The following is a 23,025-nucleotide window of genomic DNA, read 5'->3' as shown; positions in this document are numbered from 1 at the left end:
TGGCCCATGGCCCCAGGGGAGCTGCTGCCTGCAAGTTGGCCATGGCATCTGGCATCGCTGGGGGTCCGGAGGACCTGCCATCTGGCTGTGCTCACCTGTTGGGCTGCACAGGCTTGGGGGTGTGCGGGGACTTGGGGCCAGGGAGGTGGCCTCAGCAGCCACCCAGTCTGTTTCTCTGTCTGTCCATCCATCTGTCCTCACCCCTGACCAGACGAGGACCAGATGGAGATGGGCAGACACAGGCCCTGCAATCAGAGAAGCCTAGTCTGAAGGAGGAGGCATCAAGTACCAGGGACTCACACCCAGAAAAGATCCAAGCTCAGACGGGGCCAGACATTGGGCAGGCCAAGGCCGGGGGGAGACCTGGCCCCCTTGAGGGCTGGGAATGGAGGCTCAGAGAGAGGCAGAGACTGGCTCAGAGGCGCACAGCACAGTGGGGTCGGAGGCAGTGTTGGGGTAGATGCCGTGAGCCCCAGGACAGGCTTCCTCAGGCAGGCCCCTCCCCCACCGCCCAGCCTGGTCCTTGGCTGTAAACACTGAGAGAACAAGTTCCGTTTCCTGGGAAATATTTATCTCAAGCCGTGTGGGGAGCGTGTGCTGGCCTCCCTGTGTCCTTCCTGCAGGCTGGCCTGGGGCACGAAGGGAGGGGGCTTGGCAGCGGCCTGTGGGGGGCAGTCTGTGCGGCCTTAAGTCAGGACCAGGAAGGGAGTGCCCCAGGCTCCTCTTGGAGCCAGAATCTGAAGGCTGGAATGGGGGGAGGGGGAAGGGTAGGAGAGAAACCTGTTTTTCTCCAAATCCTACAACACCACCTGCCCATCTCCCACGTTCCTGTCTTTATCCTTAGCTGTGCTCTTTCCTCTGGTTCCTACCTCTAAGCATTTGCTCCTGTCTGGTGCTCCCACGGAATGCCTTTCCTTCTTCGTCCTCATATTTGCCAGCTCTCAGCTGGCTTCCCCTGGGAAGGCTTCCCTGATTCTCTAACCCCCTAACCCTTTGTCCTTCCCTTCTACCTTCTATCTTTCCCTTCTGGCTCCCAGCAGCTTCAGACTGAGCCCCATAGACCAGTTAAGGTCTTATCCCAAGTTGTTGGGACAGGGTAGACGGCCTCTTTCAGACTGCCCAAGAGTCCCCTTCCTGGGCACCCTGGGAGTGGAACAGGGCCCAGAGGCCACCTTTCAGTGGAACCAGCACACGCCCAAGCCCATGGGGAATCCAGGTTGATTGAATGGGGGAAAATTCCATGGGCCAACCAGAATGGGGGGGGGGGGTGGGCAGTGGGGTTCCCACTGGCCAGCTCTTGGGCTTTGGGCTGTGTATCCCAGGCTGGGCCAGGCCTGACTGGGGCCCTGACAACAGGAAATCCTTGAAGGAACAAGCAGTGGCTAAGGACTCTGAGCACAACAACAGGAAACAGCCTTGACATGGGGCAGCAGCTCTGGTGATTGTGCCCAGTGGGGTGGGGGTGGGGGGGAGCTTACAGGACCCGGGGTGACACCGAGACACGGATTGTGGGGCAGGGGGTATTCTACTGAATACGTGACCCTGAGCTTGTGATGTTATGTGTTATCAAGTATGCGACCTCCATCATGGGATACTGTGTGGGGAGAGTGGGTCAGAGCGTGACATCAAGTGTGTGACACCGTGGGCATGACACCAGGATGTCACTCCCAGCTATGTAAGCACGGATGGGTGACGTTGTGCAATGACAGGTGTGGTCCTGTGGCTCAAGCGTCTGACACTGAATTGTGAAACCAAGTGTGTGCCCCGAGCGTATGTGATCTAGTGAGGCTGAATGCGTCGCCAAGGGTGTGACATGGGGTGATGCCAAGTGTGAAAACCTGTGCATGATGCTGCGGGACACTCTAAGCCCCGTGCTAAACGTGTGATGCTGGGTGTCATGGTTGTGATGATGTGAAGTGTAACCACACGACACTGTGTATGACACCGTCCCGGGAAGACCCCCAGTGGTTCCAGGCAGGGAAGTGACACAGTCCAGTGAATGATTTTGAGATTGCTCTGGCTGCCGAGCATTTGTGGGGGGCGAGTTGGAGGTGGGCAGACAGGTTGGAGGCCACAGCAGCCATCCAGGCAGGAGATGGTGGTGCCTGGGCTCAGGGGACGGCAGAAGAGTTGCAGAGAAATGGATGAACTTTGGAGATGTGTGGGAGGTTGAAATGGTAGAACTTGCTGATGAATGAGACGATGAGCCAGAGGGAGAAGCAGAGGATGGCTTCCAGGTTTCTGGCTTGAGGGACCAAGTGATGGATGGTGGAGATGTTACTGAGATGGGTGAAGCCTAGGGGGAGGCCAGGGTTCGGGGGTTGAGAGAGGGCAAGGAGGCAGAAATGAAGAGATCTATTTTGGACGGAAGTCAGACATCCAGGTGAAGATGTCCAGTGGGCAGCAGAGGCCAGGCTGGGGGTATCTTTGGAGGTGGTGGGTATAGCTGGGATGACCTAGGGAAAGAGCGTAGTAAGAATAGAGGTGAGGGCTGAGGACCAAGCCCCAGCCCCAAGCCCGCAGACTCCATCATCTGGAGGCCGGGGAGGTGAGGAGGAGCAGTCTGGAGACAGAGGGGGAGTGGCCAGGGAGGTGGGGGCTACTGAGAGTGTGGAGCCAGGGGAGGGGAGAGGGTTGAGGGGGAGGGAGGTGGCTGCGCTGTCAGGTAAGGTGGACAGGGAAGATGGTGCTGGGCTGGGCCCAGCGTTGGCCCAACAGGAACCACGTCAGTGACAGGGTGGGGCCTGAAGCCAGCCCTGGCCTGGGAGGTGCTGAGTGGGGGGTGAAGACAGAGCACAGTCAACCCTTTGGAAACCTTTGGCTCCAAGGAATGCGGAGAAGGGGCACGGTCACTGGAAGAGGTGTGAGGTCGAGGGAGAGTAAAATTTTTAAATTATGGAATATTTGAAGTACACACAACAGTAGAGAGAACAACACAATACACTTGGCATACACCCATTGCCCAAATCTAACAGTTACCAAGATTTGGGCACATTTAGTTCATCTATCCCTCTCCACCCCACCCAACCCCCCCCCCTTTTTTTCATTCTTCTTTCCCGAAGTATTTTATTTTTTAGTTTTTAATTGTAAACTATACATAACCTAAAATTTACTATCTAAACATTTTTAAGTGTATAGTTCAGTAGCATTAAGTATGTTCACATTCTCCAGAACTTTTTCATTTTGCAAAACTGAAACTTATAGCCTTTAAACAGCTCCCTATGCCCCCAGCCCCTGGCACCACCATTCTACTTTCCGTCTATGAATTTGGCTACTAGGTACTTCAGATATCTGGAATCATACAGTACTGGTCTTTTTGTGACTGCCTTATTGCACTCAGCATCATGTCCTCCAGGTCCATCCACACTGTAGCATGTGTCAGAATTTCCTTCCTTTTTGAGGCTCAGTACTATTCTATTGTTTGTATAGACCACATGTTGTTTATCCATTCATCCACCGATGGACACGTGGGCTGCTTCCACCTTTTGGCTATTGTGAATAATGCTGCTATAAACATAGGGGTGCAAGCATCTCTTCAAGATTCTGCTTTCAATTCTTCTAGATACATACCCAGAAGTGGAATTATTGGATCATATGGTAATTTTATTTTTATTTTTTTTAAAGATTTGCTTATTTATTTTGAGAGAGAGAGCATGAGCAGTAGGGGCAGAGGAAGAGGGAGACAGAATCTCAAGTAGTCTCCATGCTGAGCGTGGAGCCGACGTGGGGTGCGATCGCACAACCCTGAGATCATGACCTGAGCCAAAACCAGGAGTCAGATGCTTAGCCAACCGAGCCACCCAGGCACCCTATTTTTAATTTTTGAGGCACCATCATACTGTTTCCCACAGCAACTGTGCCATTTTACATTCCCACCAACAGTGTACCAGGGTTCCAATTTCTCACCTCCTTGCCAACACTTCTTTCCTACGCTTCCCTGCCCTTCCCTTTCTCTACTACCTCTTTCTTCCTTCCTTCCTCCCTCCCTCTCACTCTCTCTCCTTTCTTCTTCCTTCCTTCCTTTTTCTCTTTCTTTTCTTTCTTTCTTTCTTCCTTCCTTTTTCTCTTTCTTTTCTTTCTTTCTTTCTTTTTTCTTTCTTTCTTTCTTTCTTTCTTTCTTTCTTTCTTCTTTCTTTCTTTCTTTCTTTCTTTCTTTCTTTCTTTCTTTCTTTCTTTCTTTCTTTCTTTCTTTCTTTCTTTCTTTCTTTCTTTCTTTTCTTTCCCATCCTAATGGGTGGAAGACTAGGGAAAGGTGTTATCTTTTGATTTGCATTTCCCTAATGATGAGTGATGTTGAGCATCCTTCCATGTGTTTGTTGGCCATTTGCATATCTTCTTTAGACAGATGTCTATTCAAGTTCTTTGCCCATTTTTAAATCAGGTTGTTTATTTTGTGGTTGAGTTGTAGGATTTCTTTATATATTCTGGATACTAACCCCTAATCAGATGCACGATTTGCAAATATCTTCTCTCATCCTGTAGGTTGCTTTGCTGAAGTATTTTAAAGCAAATCTCAGACATGATGTCATTTCACTGAAAGTGGATTTTTTTTTAATGTCAGAAGGTCCCGGATGATGCTGAAATGTGACAGAGTGCAACGCAGAGCCAGCTTGGAAGTGTGTGCATGACACTACATGAGGGTGACACTGTGGAGCATTGGGAACATGATGTGTGACACTGAGGATGAGCCACTCCGAGGAGGGCACAGTGATAGTACCACTGTGTGTGGCCCTGTGACACTCAGTGATGTGTGACGCTGTGGAAACCGTGAAATGGCTGTGAATCACTGAGTGTGTGGGACATGCCATGTCAGACAGCGATCCTGACTCTGTGTGTCATCCAGGGGTGATGAGTGCAACACAGAGCAGGACACTGCACAGGAGTGAGACGGGTCATGGGTGCGCCGTGAGCCATGGGGGGAGTGTGTGATCCATGGGGGATTGGCCCCAGCTCAGCTGCTGGCCATCAGAGTATAGACAAGGAGAAATGCCCAACATGGACGGAAGCAGTGTCCGGGCCGAGTGTGAGTCGGTGTGAGGCCTCCTCCTTTCTCTGAACCCCCCAGGAAGGGGTCCCGGAGGCAGGATGGTAGCACATCAGCAGAATGAGCAGGTACCGGGTAAGAGCAAGGGCTGTGGTGTCCGACAGTCCTGTCTGGCTCTGACATCTAGCAGGTCATTCTATGTCTTGAGCATCTCAATCCCCTCAAGTATAAAATGCAGCTGTTGGGAGGATGACACGCGACAGCACTTTTCAGGGAATGCAGTACCCAGCACTCGGCAATGGCTCAGTGGTCTCTAGGGGAGCAGGGCTCCTCACGTCCCCATGCCCAGGCGGCTAGTGTGACGGGAGCACTGCGGGTGTGCAGAATGGGGGTGCTGAACGAGTGGTGTCCTGTCCTCCTGTGCCCACAGCCTTCCTCTCCCCCCGTCGTTCCTTCTGTCCCCTGCCCCCACGACTTGCTCCCAACCCGTCCCTCCCCAGCTCCTGCTGTCCTCACCCCCTGTCAGCCTCCCCCCCCTTCCCCCCGGGCTCCTGCAGCCTCATTCAATTCGGCCGATACACTTTGCTCAAGAAAAAACCCTATAATTTGGTTAATCACACCAGTAGGGGATCTGGCCCAGGTAGGAGGGCCACACCCACGGCTGGGGACACAGGTGTAGCTGTACCTGCCTCTCAGGACCCCCGCCTACTCCCTTGGACTCCATTCAGTAGCCAACAGAGTCCAAAGCTGGGGTCTCCCCAACTGCCTCTACAGAGGTTTGGAGACAGGAGCTTGGACTCACTGGGCTCACTGGTGTCCCTGAGAAGGTCCCTGGCCCTCTCCATGTCTCAGTCTCCCTCTCTGGTAATGGGAGTTGGGCTGAGGGTGGGGGTGTCTCTGAGCATCCGGTCAGCCTAGCTGGTTTCCGCATGCCCACGAAGTCAGCCCCCCTTAGGGTTTCTGTAAGGCCTTCTTTTGGGCTTGGGAGAGGGAAGGCTGGAGGGCGGGTCAAGGGGACAGGGCCCCAGGGGAAAGGGAGGGAGTGGGTGTCCTCAGAACCTCATCTGGAACACGGCCACCCCAGTTCCAGAGTCAGAGACCCTTTAGTCCCAGGCCGCACACCTGGAGAGGGGGCTGAGGAAAGGGAGCCACTCTTTTGTGCTCACCTGCAGGGCCACGGCCTCTAACCTCACACCTGATACCTGGCCCAGGGGCTCCCACAGAGGGAGGGCACTGCCAAAACCCAGCCTGCCCTCCCCCACTAATCCATGCCCCTCAGGGCTGCAGCTGGCCAGAGAGTTGGCATCACCTCTCTCTAACTCGCACAGAAGTGGCCTCACCCCCAGCTGGGAGCCCGCTTGGGCAGGACATTTGTGGTACCAGGATAGTCCCTCCAGCAGCTCAAGGAGAAGGCACTGTTTTATGGATGGGGAAACGGAGCCCAGGAAGGCTAAAAGACTCGTCCAGGGCCACACGGGTGACAGGTGGCAGGGAAGGGATGTGAGCCCCGGTCCGGCACAGGTGGTGGAAGAGGGGAGGGGGGTGCACAGGAGGCCGAGAAGCAGACCCCCTCCGTGTTCAGACACTGATGCTCTCAGCCATACCCTCATTCACTCATTCACTCATTCACTCATTCAGAGACAAAAGCTGCCCCACGCCCACTGCACACACGTGGGGACACAGGTCCCCTGCCCATGCGGATGGCTCAGGCACAGATGTGGACACAGGGATGCTCACACATTCACTCACACACACTCACAGAATCATGGATCCATGTGTTCTCACACAGACATTCTTCTAGCGGCCCACGGGGTTGTAGTCTGCCGTGGCCATGTGGCGGCCCGCAGAGACACGCGTTTCGGACGGCTAATGGGCAGCCACACACATAGTGCTTAGGGCATCAGCAAAGTGGGAGCTGCCCATGAAACGAGAGAAAAGATCGGTTTTGATGAGTGTCTCCAGGATTTTGCAATCAGAAAAGTCACACAAAAGCGATTTTCATTTTCATTTCCAAGACAAAATGAATATAAAGCTGGGGGTGGGGCTCACCATCTTTTTACCCAGGTTTTGGGGCTCCAAAGGACTTGCTCAGATTCACAGGCAGAACAGTCCCGAGAGATCTTCTCGGCTCACATGTTTACCCAGCCCAGAACTCTGTGTGTGTGTGTGTGTGTGTGTGCATGTGCGCTTGCTCACTGGTGTACCTACTTGGTGGCTCCCGGATCCTGGGGATGTAAGAGAGAGTAGAAATTCCAGAGACTCCGGATGTTTGTTCTCTGGCTTCCTGGGCCCTCCAAAGGCAAATAACTTTGGATGCCAGACTGCCTGCCCTGGGCAGGGTGGGTGGGGTGGTGGGTTGTGTAGAGTGCTCGCTGCTGCCTCTGGAGCCCCCCCTGGCTGGGGCCTTGCAAGATTTTGCCGTGTGATTGAGGCCTTTGGCCTGTGGCCAGCTTTCCATGAACTTGTACGCCTCCATCACCTCCCCTCTCTGGGGCTCAGGTTCCCCACCCAAGAAATGGAGGCAGGGAAGAGATGAGACTAGATAGGCCTCCTCCTGGAGACTGAAACTGAGAGAGAGACATTCCAGGCTTTGGGTGCAGAAGAGAAACAAAAGCGGGGGCCAGGAGATGGAGGGGGCCAGTAGGGTCCAGGCTTCAGGGCAGGGCACGGGGTCCCAGAGCCTGAGGTGTTTCCCCACCGATCTCCCATTCCCTGGAAAAGCACTCTACCTCAGAGCCTGCATCTGCTGGGGGCCCTGCGGCCCAGCCCTTGTTGAGCTGCTGAGGGGAGCAGGGCAGGGCCAGGGTCAGGCTAAGGAATGGCACAGCAGGGCAGCTACCTGAGCTGAGCAGACCAGGGCTGGGCCTAGAAGGACAAGAGGGGGCGGAGAGGCCTGCAGGTGGAGGAACATAAGGGTGGGGGGAAATAAGGTTGGGAGAGCTGGGTAGAAGCTAGAGCATGGGAGCTGGTAGCAACAGGCAGTGACCCCATTGTGAGATGCTGAGCACTGGACAAATAGCTCCCAACAGGCCTGGGAGCTCAGAGCCTACTGGGCCCAAAAGCCATGGCAGTCTCATGCAAAGGAGGGATACAGTTAGGTTTTCTTTTTAACAAAGCACGGCAGGTAAGGGTTGGCGCAGCTCAGAGAGGCCCCACAGAGTAGATGGGAGCCCAGAGGCAGGGGCATGTCTGAGATGAACCCAGCCCAGACGATTCCTCACTCTAACCCCCAATAAAGAAGGACTATTTTTAGGAACAATGAAAGTGCTCACACATTCCTGCAGGGGCAGGGAGAAGGAAGGGGGGGCCAGGAGCCAGTGCAGAGGGAAAGGGCCCACCCCAGTCTTCCCTCCAACTCTGACTTTGTCTTCAGGGTCTCCCCTTCCGTGTCTGGGGAGGCTTTATAAACCTGGCCAGCCCTGCCTCCCCAGCCCTGTCCCCAGGGAGGTCCCCTCCTCACTCTTGTGTCTGTCCCTCTGCCTCTGAACTTTTCTCTGTCCCAGTCTTTTCTCACACCCCCATCTGCCCCCTTCCACTCCACCCCCTTCCACCCCACCCCCCCACCCCCCGCCTGCCTCGGGATCTGGGGAACAGCTGGGAAGGGCCAGGCCCTGAAGATTGAGCCAAATACAGTCATGGGACAAGCAGTGAGACTGTGGGAGAAACACATACCAGAGAACAGACAGGCAGTAAGAGGGACAGACCCAGAGAGCCTGGGGAGGCTGCGAGGCAGGGAAAGAGCTTAGGACGGAGTCAGGGAGAGCCCCAAGGCAGGCCTCAATGGCTGTTTGTAGCTGCTCTGTGCCGTGCTCTCTGACTTGTCCCTGGGGAGATGCTCTACCAGACTCACCCTCCCTCCTCCCGCACCAGCACCCCCCAGGTCAGCCCTTCTTCCCTGCCCTCTGCAGGCCCACGCTAACCCCATGCCAGGCTGGTGCCATCCAGCATTCACCTCCCACTCTGGGCACTGAGTCTGGCACAGAAAGAGAGATGAGAAGCCTTGCCTCTGGTCTAGAGGAAGACTCCCAGCCCCACCCCATATCTGAGAGGGGCTCAGCCCACCCCCTGGCAAAGCAGGGAATTGGAGGGGCCCCCAAAGCAAACAGTGCTCAGAAGGGAGCGAGCCTAGTGTGTCCTGAGCCGGGGCATGGGCCTCTTGACTCCAGGTTGAGGCCCTAGGCAAGTCCCTGCGTCCCCTGGCCTTAAGCTACCCCCATCAAGCTGGGGACTAGGCTCCATGAGACCTAGGACCCTCTAGACACTGGTCCTGCAGGAATTCTCAGGAGGCCTGGGACGAAGACAGGTGATCCACCCAGGAAGGCTGCCTAGAGGAGGTGACATCAGTCATGAAAGAAGGTGATAGTGATAGTGTTCCTCTCAGGGAAGAGCCCCTCCACCTGAAATGTTGTCCCCAGCCCCTTCTGTTCTGGGAGATGATCCTGAAGCATTGAAGGACCCTGTGGCCCATGGAGTTGCCTTGGAAAGGCTTCCAAAAGCTCTCAGCACAAGGCACCCTCATTCCTCAGGCTCCTTCTCTAAGACAGTCACTGTGCCAGAACTGGGAAACTTTGAGAGCTCTCAGCTGTCTTCGGGGCCTGGGATCCCCCAGAGGTCATGGGGTCCACCCATCTACTCGGTGATGGAATGTACCCCTCACCGCCCAAAGGCTCTGGGCGCTCAGAAGTCCAACTGATCATTTTATAGCTCAGCTAATATCTGCTGACACCTGTGATGGGCTGGATGAAGCTGGGGACCTGGGGAGGAACAGGACACAACCTCTGGCCTCTAAGAGCTCCCAGTCTGATGGGAGAACCAGTGGGAACTAGGAGCAAAGCAGCGGCGCCCTGCAGGGGGTGGGGGGAGCACAGGACTGTGAGTGCCAGCAGGGGAAGATCAGATTTGCCTGGGAAAGTTCCCGGAGGGAGACCCAGAGAAGGGAGGTTGGTCACTCATTCATTTGTTCATTGGTGTGTTCCTTCATTCATGTATCCAGCTCTTCCTTTGGTCATTATTTCCTGAGAGACAAACTTTTTGGACATTGGCCCAGTGGGTCACTCCTCTCTATCCTCTTCCGCTCAGGCCACTGTGTCTGCCTTTCAGAGGCTCCTGGATGTGCTTTGCCCAGCTCTGAACCCATCATGAAGACCGTATGAGGGGTGAGGCTGAGGAAGGTTTGAAGACATTTAGGGTCAAGAAACCCAAAGCTGGAGGCCAACCAAGTTCACCAAGGCCTTTCCCCAGCACAACCTTGGGGACAGGGAGCTCACCCCCTCCTCCTTCCCAGACTTCTCTCTTATGGCATGACTGACTCTCAGCGAGTTACATCTGCTTCCTTGTGACTACCTCGCTGTGCCAGGAGTCGAGGATGGAGAGGCACCTGGTGATCAGAATGACTGGGACAGCTGTGATGAGGGGGATGCTGGTGATGTGCTCGGGAAGAAGGCTGTGGCATGGAGGAAAATGTGGGCCATGAGGATGGCCCACTACTGACCCTGTCACATGGATGAGGCAGCTGAAGGTGGGGAAGCAGGAGCCTGTCCTGGCCCCCCTTGGTCTGATGTCCGCCTCCCGGGGCCTTCTGCCCCTCCGCACTTTCAGCTCTTGCCTCCCTCCCTCTGCCCGCTCTGGCTGTTCCCTCATCCCCTCCTTTCCTGACCCCAGAACCTAGGTGCTAGGTTCCAGGGAGTCAGGCCCCCAGAGAGCTGATTGTTCACACAAGCCTACCTTCTCTCTGCAACTCCTTCCTTCCTCCCAGCCTTCATCCCTCCCCAAATCTAGCCCCTGAGGGATCCAGGGGGGCCTGGGACAATTGGAGGGCGTGTTGGAGGAGGCAGGATCTGGAGTAGAAGCTGCGTCTGACTTAGAAAGGGTCAGGGCCAGGGGGAAGGATCTGGTTGGGCATATTGGAGGGGAAGAGCCCACAGTATGGGGGCCGAGCTCATCCGGGAGGTGGGGCACCCACGGGGCGGGCGCCAGGACTGGGCTCAGGTGTATTCTACAGTGCACGTGTCTCCAGTGTGGCTCAGAGGCTGGAGACGCGGCCCTGTTGGAGTAACAACTGAAGCCGGAGTCTGCGAAGGGCGGGAGGAGGGAGGAGGAGGGGTGGGGGGAGGGGGAGGGGAAATAATGGAGCGACGAGAGAGGACGAGGACAAGAGGGGCGGAGGGCGGAGGAGGACGGGGAAGGGCAGGCCTTTTCTTTAGGGCTGGGCTCCTGAGCTCCAGGTGGCCCTTGTCCATGTCACCCCTCTGTCCCCCCGCACTCTCTCCTTCCAGCAGCCCCGCTTCTTCCCTCCTTCGGGACCTTCGGTGAGGAGTTGCTCTCAGGAGGTAGAGGTGGCGTGAGTCCCCCGGGCTGCCCTCCGAGGCTGGGCGGGTCTCACCTGAGCAAGGCCCCGCCCCTTCCTCTCCCCACCTATCAAACGGGAGGATCAAAGCAGGCACCTCCCATAATATTGTCCTAAGGTAGTAAGGCGGCAGATGGTGACTACACTTATCGTGATGAGCATTTTGTAAGGTATATAATTGCCGAATCGCAGTGTCGTAACCTGAAACTAATGTAATAGTGTATGTCGACTATTCAGCAGTAAAGCAAAACAAAACAATCGTCCCAGGGCCCGCAGGAGGATTTGAGGTGGTGTATACCCCTGGGTCTCAGAATGTGGTCCCCGGGCCAGCACCAGCAACAGCAGCTCTGAATGTGTGGGAAATGGCGATTCTTGGCCTCATCCCAGATGTGCTGTATCAGAAACTTGGGGGTGAGGCCAGCAAACTATGTTAGCCAACCATCCAGGGGATGCTGGTGGGCACAGATGGTTGAGAGCCACTGGTGGCCCCCTCTAGCACACAGTAGGTGTTTAAGAAAAGTCCTGTCCCCTCCCCCAAGCCTGACGGCCCACTCAAGCCGGGTTCTGACATTTGCGCTAGTCTACCTGTGGCTTGGATCTCTGTCCTGCCTGTTTCTTCAGATCAGGTCTCCCCAGGATCACCAAGCCTCTTTCCTCTATTCTCTTGCTGCTGGTCCAGCTCAGCCTTGTTGAGGGGAGGTCTGGGAGTGCAAGATCTAGCGCTCACACATAGCTGTTCTCGGAGTATCTAAGACATGAGTGTCTGTTAGAGGCGGCTCCTTGAGCAGGTGGCAGGCATGGGCGGGAGCGCGGGAGGGGGAAGGGCCTGCCTCTTGTTCTTCCTTGCCATCTCTTGACTCTGCAGGGCGGGCCATGCTGTGAGGGCTGTGAGGAGCCACAGAGGAAGGTTGGGGTGTCGGACTTCAGGCCAGGGTCTGAGGGCCCACCAAAGGGAACCTCCATGCTCTGAGCTCCCAGGAGGCTTCCTTACAGGGAGTTCTGTTAGTCACCCTGGCACAACAGCTCAACCTGTCAGTCCTGGGCACAGAAATGGATAAGTTCTCTTTTGCCCTAGAAGGGGCCCCATTCTCCAGGAAGATAAGAGACTATATATTGATCAGCAAAACAGGGGGCAGGAAGCAGAAGAGTGTAGATGGCATCTGCCCTGGCACCCCCAATTTCTCCCAACATGGCTGTCCTCCTGGGTTTCTCCCATTCTGCGGGTACCTATCTTGGGTCAGGTGCTTTCTCCCCAAGTTCTCAAGGGGACTGCCTGGAGGTCTGGGGGAGGAGTGGACAGGAGAGATAAGAGTGGGTGGGGGTGGAGTGTGAAGGAGAGAGATGGGAGAGAAGCCAGCTGAGAGGAGAGAGGATTAGGGGAGGGAAAAGACATTGAGACTCATGGAGACATGACAGGAAAGCAGCCTGTGACAGAGCTGGGCATCAACTAAGGGAGGCATGGAGAGAAGAGAGATCCACTTGGAGAGGTTGGGAGAGACAGGGCCTGAGAGAGACACACAGCCCAGAGGGAAGGGAAGGGAAGAGGAATAGAGGCAGAGAGGGGCTCCAAGACCCTGGAGATCTTGAGGGACACCCAAGTTTCAGAGAAGGGGACACTGAGGCCCACAGAGAGACCCCCCAGGCCACCCAGGAGACTTAGCACAAGCAGAGTTGGATGACTCAGTCCATATGGCCAGTCCCAGTAATACAGCTTGAGTCTTGGGAGGACTTGACCATTGGGTTTGATGTTACTACCTTCTTCTAGGCCACCAACAGGGGCACTGTGAGGCTTCCTTCCAGAAAGGGAGGGGTGAGCTCTAGGTTTCAGGCAGTGGGCAGAGCAATAGGAGGGTTTAAAGAGGTGGGAAAAGACATAGAGACTCATGAAGACAAGACAGGAGGGCAGTTTGTGACAGTGACCCTGACCCTCAAGATGGGCATCAGTCCCTGCACCGGTAGCACCAGAAGAACTAAGGCCAAGGTCTCTGGCTTCATATAATCCTAAGCATTAAGAGGGAGTTAGAAGTAATTTAGTCTAGACCCTTCCCCTCCCCAAACAAGTGCAGAAATGCTGATCTATCCACAGGACTGGCTTCAGAGGAGCCCTGACTCCTAACAGACTCCCCTTTCTTGGTACCTGGAGTTAGTGCTGGGGGGCGGGGGGCGGGGGGGAAGGGGAGAGGCACTGTCTACGGTGCTGACCGGCCCTCTCTCCAACCACAGAGCTTCAGGTAGGGAGCCAGGGAAAGCAGGAAGTCTCCAGCCAGCCAGCCAGCCAGCCATCCTCACTGAATTAAACCACAGAACCATAGAACTATCTGTTGCAGAGCTGGAAGGACCCATTTTTACTAACGAGGAAACTGAGATCCAGAAGAGGAAAGGGGCCTGCTAAGGTCACAGAGTTTCTGTCATCAGTCTGGGACAGGCCTGGAAATTGCCACTCTTTTCTACATACCACATATTCTCCCCTGGGGTCTGGGAAATTGCCTCGTTGTTATGTTGATATTTATACTGATGTTTGTTCAAAAAAACTGAGAGGGCAGGAAATGTGACCTCCTTCACCCCACTCTGAGCCTGGGCTGTGTATATGTGTGTGTGTGTGTGTGTGTGTGTACTCATGCCTGAGTATGTATTTGTGTGTGTGCATTGTATATATGGTTGTGTTTCTCTCTATGTGTGTGCACGTTTGTGTGACGGTGTGTGCATGTATGTTGAACAGAGGCATGCTCATTCTCAGCTGCTCCCACCGATTCCCTTCTCCCTTCATGGAGGCAGCCACTCTGCTCTCTGCGTGCCCACATCATGGGCTTTGGGATCTGAGCTATTTCCTTCCTGAGCTGATGCAGTGGAGGTGAAGTTGCTTTGAGATCTGGGCAAGATTCAGGGCTTGAAGGCCCCTATGAGAGCGAGGTATGAGAGTGGTCTTCCCAGCTACAGTTCCTGCCCCCCACACCCCCACTCCTGGGGCAGGCGGGGCAGGGCTGGGCCAAGAGGGGGATAGGCAGAAGGATGCCAGGCAGGGAGCCTCGGGCTTCATTGGCCATGACTGCTTCCAGCCCGCGCTGGCCAAGGCTGTGAAGCCCCTTTCTGCCGCTGCTCCGACTCTCCTCAAGTTTCCTTTCCTGTCCCCACCAACCCCGTCCCCACCTTTGTCCTGCCCTTAGTCTGAAAAGTCACAGAAAGCTGACCAATCCGAACAAAGGCCAGACAGGCACCCACCAATTCCAGTAAAGGACAGGTCAGGGCAGCCCCCAATCCAAGTAAAGGGCAGGTAGAGGAGCCCACCAATTGGAGCAAAGGACAGACTGTCCTCTCTAAGGCCCCTGGGGAGGGAGTTGGGGGCGGACAGGGGCTGGAGATGCAGAGACCTGGGCTGCGGACCGGCTCTGCCTGACTCGCTGGCTGACCATAAATGGGACATTGCTTCTCTTTGACTCTTGGTCTCCTCATCCGTCAAATGAGGAGACTTAGCTGTCTCAAGCCTCGCCCCTCAGCAGAGCTCACTCCATCACCTTGGCCCCTCTTCTCCAACTTCCACAGCATACACACATCAGACTCCACCGGAGCCCAAGAACCCCAGGGCTCAGCTTGCCTACCCCCCAGCCACCCCCCTCTGCCAGGCAGGAACAGACCTAAACCAGCACTACCTTCTGAGGCCCTGACCTGGGAGCCTCAGCCTGAGGAGCCTGAGTGGGCAGACTAAATTTGGGGATTATTTGGGACATGAGTTCTTTCTCCCCTCTTTTAGTCTGCAGAATTGACCTCAAAAGGCCACAGTAGTCCACGTGTATACTGTCTGCACAGCTGTCCCCCCATCCCCACCTTTGTCCTGCCCTTAGTCTGAAAAGTCACAGAAAGCTGACCCATCTGAACAAAGGTCTGACAGGCACCCACCAATTCCAGTGAAGGACAGGCTTCTGAGCCCTGGCCCTGTGAATCCAGAAGGAAATGGCTGCCCCTGTATGAACCTCTGTGTGCGCCTGGGCGGGGGGTGGGGTGGGGGGTGGGGGGCGTTCTGCAGGTGTGCTGGGCGCTTCTGTGGAGAGGTGAAGGTCTGTGGCTCTGTGGCCCAGTGTAGCGCGTGCTGGGGGGTGTGAACTGTGCCTAAGTGTTAAAGGACAATCAATCCAATGGGGGGATTCTAATGTTTGGAATTAGCAGCTTCTGATGTCCAAGGGCAGAGACTTATCTCCGTGACTAAAATGTGTCTTCATCCTTGAGCAGCGGGAGGGGCCGGAGGGAGGCTGGGGTTTGGGGAGAACAATGGCAAGTGAGCATTCGGGGAGAAAGTCCACTGCTGCCGCCCACTCCTGGGAACACAGGACTCGGAGGCAGCGGCGATGAGGGGGAAGACCAAAGCCAAGAAGATGCATGGCCGAATGTTGTAGCTGAAGCCTGGACTCCAGGCTTCTCCTGGATCCCAGCGCAGGACTCCTCTTGGTGGCCTCTCTGAAAAATGGGCCCTGAGTCCTTTCTTGCCCACCCTTAGGGACAGGCAGCTCACCTCCTCCCTCTCTCCTGGTGGCCTCTGCCTATGTGGTGTGGCTCTGCCTAGAAAAAGGTCCTTCATCCCACTGGGCCAGGGCCAGCGTCCTTCAAACCTGATGGTCTCCAGCCTGTCCCTGGGGCCACAGAGTCCTGTCTTGCTGCTCAGGAGAGCCTGAGAGATTGGAGCCAAAGATGGAGACCCATGGGTCTGCTCTGCTGTAGGCTGGGCACCCCCAGGTTCTCTGGTCTCAGCCACATGCAAGACTTGGTTTCTAGTTCCCTCTTTACATGGGTTACCTGTGAATGGGTCTCATCTTGTCCTTACTTGGGATACAATGCACTGGGGATGATCTAATCCACCTACAGAAGTGGCGGAACTGTCATCTTCCCTATTCAGGTTAACAGATCTTTATTAATATGGCCTGCAGTTTCAGCATTTTAATTATTACCAGCCACACATACACTGTGGGCTCATGCAGCACTTGTGGTTCACTAAGATTCTCAACCTCATAACATTTTTACATGAACGGGGGCCAAGCCATGTCTCCTTCCTCCTATGGTTAATCATTTTGCTTTTTGAACACAGACCCGGCCATCCCAGAAAAGAACTTCAAGGGCTAGCGGGAGGGCATGGCTGAGTGGACCGTATGAGTCATGAGCCTGCCTTGGCCCCGGATCCCCTGTTCCATTACCTTTCTTTTTGATCCCTGTGGCTCAGCCAAGTTAATAGAGTGAGAAGCATGGACCTTTTTTGTCTCTGTTCTGGCTCTCCAAGGACAAGGCCTGTTCCTGGGATGTGAAGGCTGTGAGGCAGTCAAGGCTGAATTCTCCTTCCTCCTCTATCTTGCCAGGGGCTGGCCCAACTGTGTTTCTCCCACCTTGTGGGCTCATGTACCCCTTGGACTCTTGCTACTCCCAACCCAGGATACAAATTGGGGGGTTTTTTGCTTGTTTATTTTGCTTTGTTTTAATACGGAAGGTTGTGCTTTCCCTGCTATGCCAGAATTGTCCTTGGCTAAAGAACAAGAGGCCTGGGGGCTAATCTAGACTTGACCTCTTGACTTACTGTGAGCACTTTGCTAAGCCCCTCGCCCTTCTCTGAGCCCCCTTTCCCCATCACTAAGATGAGTGGACTTGGACACATTAGGGCCTTAAGACTTGTTGGATTCTGAGATTTTAAGATGCTGGGATTCAAGTGTCTGAGAGCCTTGGGCTCTGGTTTAAGTGGGGAGTTTGTACTCCTAGCTGCCTGGGCAGATGGGGCTGTCCTGGCCTGCCTGGGAAAAGCCCTCACTGCCCTTTCCTCTCTTCCAGGATGCCTTGCTGAGTCTGGGCTCCGTCATCCACATCGCGGGCTTCCAGCGGGCTGTCAAGGAGGCCCTCTCGGCCGTGCTCCCCAAAGTGGTAGGTGCCTTGCCCCATGTTTCCCCCCCACCCCCCAAACCTTTGCCCAGCTCCTTGCTGTACCTCACATAATGTTGAGAAGGAAGGAAGAGGCAGGGTCCCTGCCCAGAGGGCTCTCGTAGGAAAGCGACGGTTTTGGATAAGTGTTCTGAGAGGGGGTCCTGAAAGAGAAGGGCTGAAGCTAAGTCCCAAAGAATGAACTTACATAGGAATTCTGGAATGTCAGAGACAGAAGGGGACTTAGAGCCTAACTGGAAAGATCATGTCTCGAATAATGGAAAGGATTCCCCTAGGATAATAGCTAGAACATAGTGGAGTTAAGTGGGCTTTGGAATATGTAGCAGAAGAGGTTGAGGGTAGACATGCAGAAGAACTTCCTTGATGCCAAGTCCAAGAAGAGCTGGAGTGAGAGGCATAGCTTTGTTGAATGAGTCTGTGTGAAGTTAAAGTGCCTGGAGACAGGAGGCTGGACAAGATGACCTCTAGAAAACTTCAGGCTTCTCTCTGACCTATCCCAACACCACGGATGATTGCAGATTGGGGGCAGGTGGAGGGTGGCCGCTTGGGCCCATGGTCACCTGGCCCCCTTCGTTGTCTGGGCCCAGAGTGCCTTGGTGAGGGGCCTGTGGCCCTGGTAAGCTGCCCCAGGCCATTTCTCAACCTGGCTCCGTTGGCCACTGCTCACCCCTTAGGCAGTAGGACGAGCAAACTGCCCCTGAGACCTGAAGCAGCTGTCAGCCTGGTGGGGGGATCTGAACCCGCCAAAGGAGCACAGAAGACTTCCTGGAGGAGGAGATGCCTCATCTGGGTCCCTATAGCCTGGAATCTCCCCTTCCCTACTCTAGACACCAGCCAAGGGCAGCCTCTGCCAAAATGTGACACCCCTCACCCCCCCACTCGCCACCCCCACCCCTGCAAGTCTACCATATCTGAATCTGCTTGATTAATGAACCTCCAGAGGCCCAGAGAGGGGGGGTGCCTCACCCAAGGTCACACAGCATGACAGGGACAAATGGGGCTTGGCACCTAAGCATCTCCATTCTCTCTCCTCAGCTCTGCCTTCTCAAACCTTCTAGAAGTTCAGAGCCCAGGAGGAGGGCTGATGAGTGAGCTTTATTGAGCGTGAAATTGGTAGGAAGTGGGTGGTGTGTTGGCGCCCAAAAATAAATCCTCCCAGAGAAGGACAGGACTGAGGCAACATCTGGCCTGGGATGGAGAAACATCTGGAAAGGTGGGGGTGGGGAGGTTGGCAGGTCAGCATCTACAAGGCTGTCCTGGGGCCTTCTGTGGCCACTGGGGCTGCCCTGGGAGGGCTAAGGAGTAGGTGACTAGTTAGGTCTTCCCAGGCAGGCTTCCTGGTGGTTGTGTTAGTATATAGATGCCCTGAACTGGATTAATTGTGTCCCCAGAGCTGGGGGCTTGGAAGACAGCTGTGGTCCAGGCGATCAGGTTCCTGGGACGGTGGGACATGTTTACCTTAGCTCATCCAAGAGACCTGTATGAGCTAAGAGAGGGAGCCCTGACTTTGGGGAGCTGGTTGAACGGAGGGTCTCAGCACATCCCCTCTCCAGGAGGGGTCCCTCCTCGCCCCATCCACACGGGAAGTGTGATCTGCCCCCAGTGAGGGGCGGGTAGATGAGAGGTCTCAACTGCCCACAGGGAGTGTGGGGAGATTGGATGTCTTCTCTGCCTCCAGGAAATGAGGGAGTCTCGAGGGCCCACAGGGAGTGGGGGGAGGGTTGATGGGAAGGGTCTGCTCTGCCCCTAGGGAAGGGTGAGGAAATGAGACTGTCTGCCCCCTGAGAAGGGAGGGAGATGAGAGGGTCTGCTCTGCCCCCCAGGGAATGGAGCTGGGGAAGATGGGAGGGGTCTGGCCTGCCCTCTGGAAGTGGGGGGAGATGGGAGATCTGCTCTGCCCCCAGAGAAGGGAGGGGAGATGGGAGAGTCTTCTCTGTCCCTGGGGAGTTGGAAGGCGGGGAGATGGGAGGCGTCTGCTCTGCCCCCGGGGAGTTGGAGGGAGGACTGGCAGGGTTCCAGTCTGTCCCCACGGAGTGGGGGGAGATGGGAGACCTGCTCTGTCCCCAGAGAAAGGAGGGAGATGGAGGGGGGAGGGGTCTCCACACCCCCCTCAGTGAGGAGAGCCGCCAGCACCTGGCTTCCTCATCAGCACCCATTGTGACAGGCGGGCCCGAATGCAGATGGTGCTGATGTGTCTGCGATGGCTCCCTCCTTCTCTCCAATAAACTCAGCTAATTTTAACCCAGAGGGCTGAGAGTGAGGGGGTGGGAGGCAGAGGGACATCCGGAAGTGATGAGGATCTGTCCTCCCCGCCTCCCCAAGCCCAGTGTAGCCGCCTCTCTCTGCCAGGGCCAGGCTTTCCGTGTGAGCCTGGGTGCTGGGGTGGGGGGTCTCTTAACCTCTTTGGGCCAGATCCCTCAGGCCCCTCCCAGGCTGCGGCAAGGGCTGGAGGACCAGAAGGAGGAGAGGCCTCCCTCCCACTGATTTCTCCATCCCTGAACTCCCCGCCTAGACCCTTCCCCTGAAGTACAGGGGGCCTCCAGGCCTGGCCTGTGCCTGCCCCTCTCACTGCTCTCAGGCCCTATCATCCTCAGCCCACACCACCAATGAACTGGCTCACATTCTCTGGCAGTAGGACTGAAACAACTCCTGGGGCTGGGAGGGCAGGGGCAGCCAAAGATAGCAAGAGTGGCTGGCAGGATTGTGGACACTCACAGTGGTCAAAGGGCAACGGCTTCGACTGGATTCCATGCATACCGGGGGTGGGCCTTCAACACCCAGCTCCAATGTCACCTCCTCCAGAAGCCCTCCCTGATAGCATCAGCAGAGAGGCGAGTCCTCCCTCACCCTCCCAAGAAAACAGTGTCCCTCAGGATACCTAGCTGGGCATGTGGGGGCCCCCAGCTGGGCAGCGCTGGTCTCTGTGTCTCCCTCCCTCCCAGAGTGTGGGGCCGGGGGGCGCCCGCTGAGGCTGTGCTGTTGGGAGTTGGTTATGGATCCCTCGGGCGGCCAATCCTGCTTGGAGGGGATGTGGCTTTTCACCCAGGGGTCAGTGAGGGCAACCGCTTCTGCCAAGACGTGGCCTGGAACCAAGGCCAAGATTGCTCTGGGCCCTTGGGGAAGGCACATTGACAAGCTGAAGACTGGACAAAACTTTGAAGAGAGCTTTGATCTCACTCTAGGGAGCAATCATTCCAAAATACGCACCTGCTCTCCTCTCTCAGGGCTCACAGCAGCTTCCTCCCCAGCTCTGTTTCTAGGCCCTGCTGACCCCAAGGCCACCCCCTGTGCCCCCTGCCTCCACTGTCAGCTCCATAAATGCTCTGTGCTCTTTACACTGCTTATCTGCGACTCGACCCAGGCCCAGAAGCCATTCTTCTATGCCTCATCCATTCCCCAAATGTGTCTAATTTTCACTGCAGTTACAGCTTCAAGATCACTTCCTCCAGGGAGTCCTTCTGGCTTCAGTCACAGTGTGTGGTTTCTTGTAGAATTGTTTGTGTCTCTGAGGTAGGGGGGAAGCTTCCAGGGCATTCTGAGCCCCTCCTACCATACAGCCCTGAATGGACCAGTCTTACGGTTTGCTGAGGCTGGAGTCACAGCAGGGAAATATCTTGGGGTGGATGGTGGGTGGGATTTGTCTGCACTTTCAGCCCTTTGGACTCTCTCCCCAGCACCTCAGATTTGGGGTGATAGACAAGGAAAGCCAGCAGGTGGCTCATGGCTGCCCAGAACCCCTCCAAGAGGAGAGGCTGAGGTGTAAGTTCATAAAGTTTTCCCACCCTGGCAGCAAGTTAGAATCACCTGGGGAGTAAAAACAAATGCTTGAGCCCACTAACAGAGGATCTGTGACCTTGTCACCCAGATCCGCGTCTGCACTGGGACAAGGCAGCTGGGAGGGCTCTCTGCAGGATCTCACGAGCACCTTCTGTCCTAGGAGACTGTCTACACCTACCTGCTGGATGGGGAGTCCCGGCTGGTGTGTGAGGACCCCCCCCACGAGCTGCCCCAGGAGGGGAAAGTCCGGTGAGCCATTCTGTACCCTATTGCCTCTCCTGCAATCGAGGATCTCAGGCCTGGGAGACCTTCCAAAGTCATCCAGTCTGACTTCCCCCAACTGCCCTTGACCTCAGCTTCCCTGCCAGCTGGGTCACTGGACCCACTTGGCTGGGTCACTGACTCCCCATAGAGGGGAGAACCAATGTCTTTTCTCGTGTTGTGTTGGGGCAGTGGACAGCACAGGGCAAGTGCCCACTGGTAGGTTTTCTTCTAGAAACCTAGAGGGCTCTTCTGAATTGCAGCAGCCTCCTCAGAGCCCAGTCTCAGAAGGTCGGAGCTACAGCTTATCATTAGACCCCCAGCAGGCTCTGAGAACTGCCGGGGAGGTTCTCACCGCATCACAGAATGCTGGACCTGTGGGAGCACATGGTGTGAACCTGGGGTCTGAGAGCAGAGAGATCAGAGACAGGTGTCCTGCTGTGGGTTCTGAGCCCAAGTGCCTGGGTTCAAATCCCACTTCCCTTTTACTAGCTGTATAACCTAGGGCAAGGCACTCAGCCTCTCTGGGCCTCAGGGTTCTCGTTTGTAAACGGCAATAATGATTAGTTACTTATCTCGTAGGCTTGTTTTGAGGATTAGATGAGTTTAACACAAGTAAAGCACTTAAAACTGCATCCATTAGAAACGCTAAGTATCTGGTTTTGTTTTTGTCAGGATGGAATGTTGGAATCCCTGACACGAGGCACAGAGGGCTCGGTGCTCTATGGTCCCCTGATACTTCTGAGCCTATTGAATTCCGCCTCCTTATCTTCCATCATGAGACGTGTCCAAGGCCACATACCTGGTGTGAGACAGAGCCAGGCCTGGGACACCGTCTCCTGGCTCCTGGCCATTCAGGGGACAGTCAGGGGAAATGGAACTCGTCAGATGAGAAAGTGTTGACAGGCAGGAGTGCTGGTCCAGAGGAGGTCAGGCCGCAGAGGACATGGTCACTGCCTTCTCGGCACCGCAGGGCCAGCGTGGGCCCAGGGAGCTGGGTCGGGAGCTGAGGGCTGAGTGGGCACCAGTGGGGGTGTTACTAGAAGGCAGCACTCCAGTCCCCGGGGGACGGCTTTTCCTACAGGCCAAGTCGTCCAGGAATATGGCTTTTTCAGGTAGTGGCTGAGGCCGGCAAGACACTCCCCTTTCACAGAGCTGGTGGAAAGAATTGCTGTTTGCGGCTGCTAGAGGTCCTGGTGCTGGGGATGCTGGTGGTCTTGAGGCCCCTCCCGGCACTTGGGACCCTGAATTCCAGGATGCTGGCCTCTTTCCAACCCTTCCCCCTGGGAGCGGCTGGTGCCTCTCCAACAACCCAGAGCCTTCTCACCTCCTGTTCTCCCATTTGGTTCCCCTAGGGGATGGGTGGCGGGTGACACTCTCCCCTTCAGCATCTCCTGACAACTCCTTCCCTCGAAGACTGTGTGAACCAAGCCAGCCGTGCCCTTCTCTGGTTGCCACCGTCCCATCTGTAAGATGGCAGGATAGGCCTGGCAGGTCTTCGGAATCTTAAGGAAAAGAATGCTTATTATATCCCCGTTCCTCCTCGGAGCCAGCAGCCCTACTGCTAAGAGCTTTGCTTCATATAAGCTTGCTCCATCCAGGAAGTTTCCTTCAAGTGGCTGGGGAAGGCCTTCCTGGGAGAGGGATGCAGGACCTTGGGCTCAGACGGCAGGAGGGGAGCATCCTGCTGGGTGTGCTCTGCCCCTTCTGAGCCCGAGAATGCTCCCCTGAGGCTTTCTGCTGTGAG

The 23,025-nt window shown here is 55.6% G+C and overlaps 1 protein-coding gene across 3 annotated transcripts in view; it reads left to right on the top strand.

Annotated features, from left to right (window-relative positions):
* The window catches only part of PDE2A (phosphodiesterase 2A), a 90,296-nt gene that overhangs the window by 41,520 nt on the left and 25,751 nt on the right, over nucleotides 1-23,025 (top strand). For all 3 annotated transcript variants that reach the window (XM_006730431.3, XM_031024947.2, XM_006730432.3), the window contains 2 exons: nucleotides 17,133-17,222; nucleotides 21,178-21,266. In XM_006730431.3, the coding sequence (XP_006730494.2) occupies nucleotides 17,133-17,222; nucleotides 21,178-21,266 (179 nt within the window). The remainder of the gene's footprint in view (nucleotides 1-17,132; nucleotides 17,223-21,177; nucleotides 21,267-23,025) is intronic.

This window comes from Leptonychotes weddellii, chromosome 11 (assembly GCF_054177405.1).
Source record: "Leptonychotes weddellii isolate Sample4059 chromosome 11, ASM5417740v2, whole genome shotgun sequence".
Classification (NCBI taxonomy): Eukaryota; Metazoa; Chordata; class Mammalia; order Carnivora; family Phocidae; genus Leptonychotes; species Leptonychotes weddellii.
The sequence above is the reverse complement of the archived record's forward strand: the minus strand, read 5'-3'. Positions and strand labels throughout refer to the sequence as shown.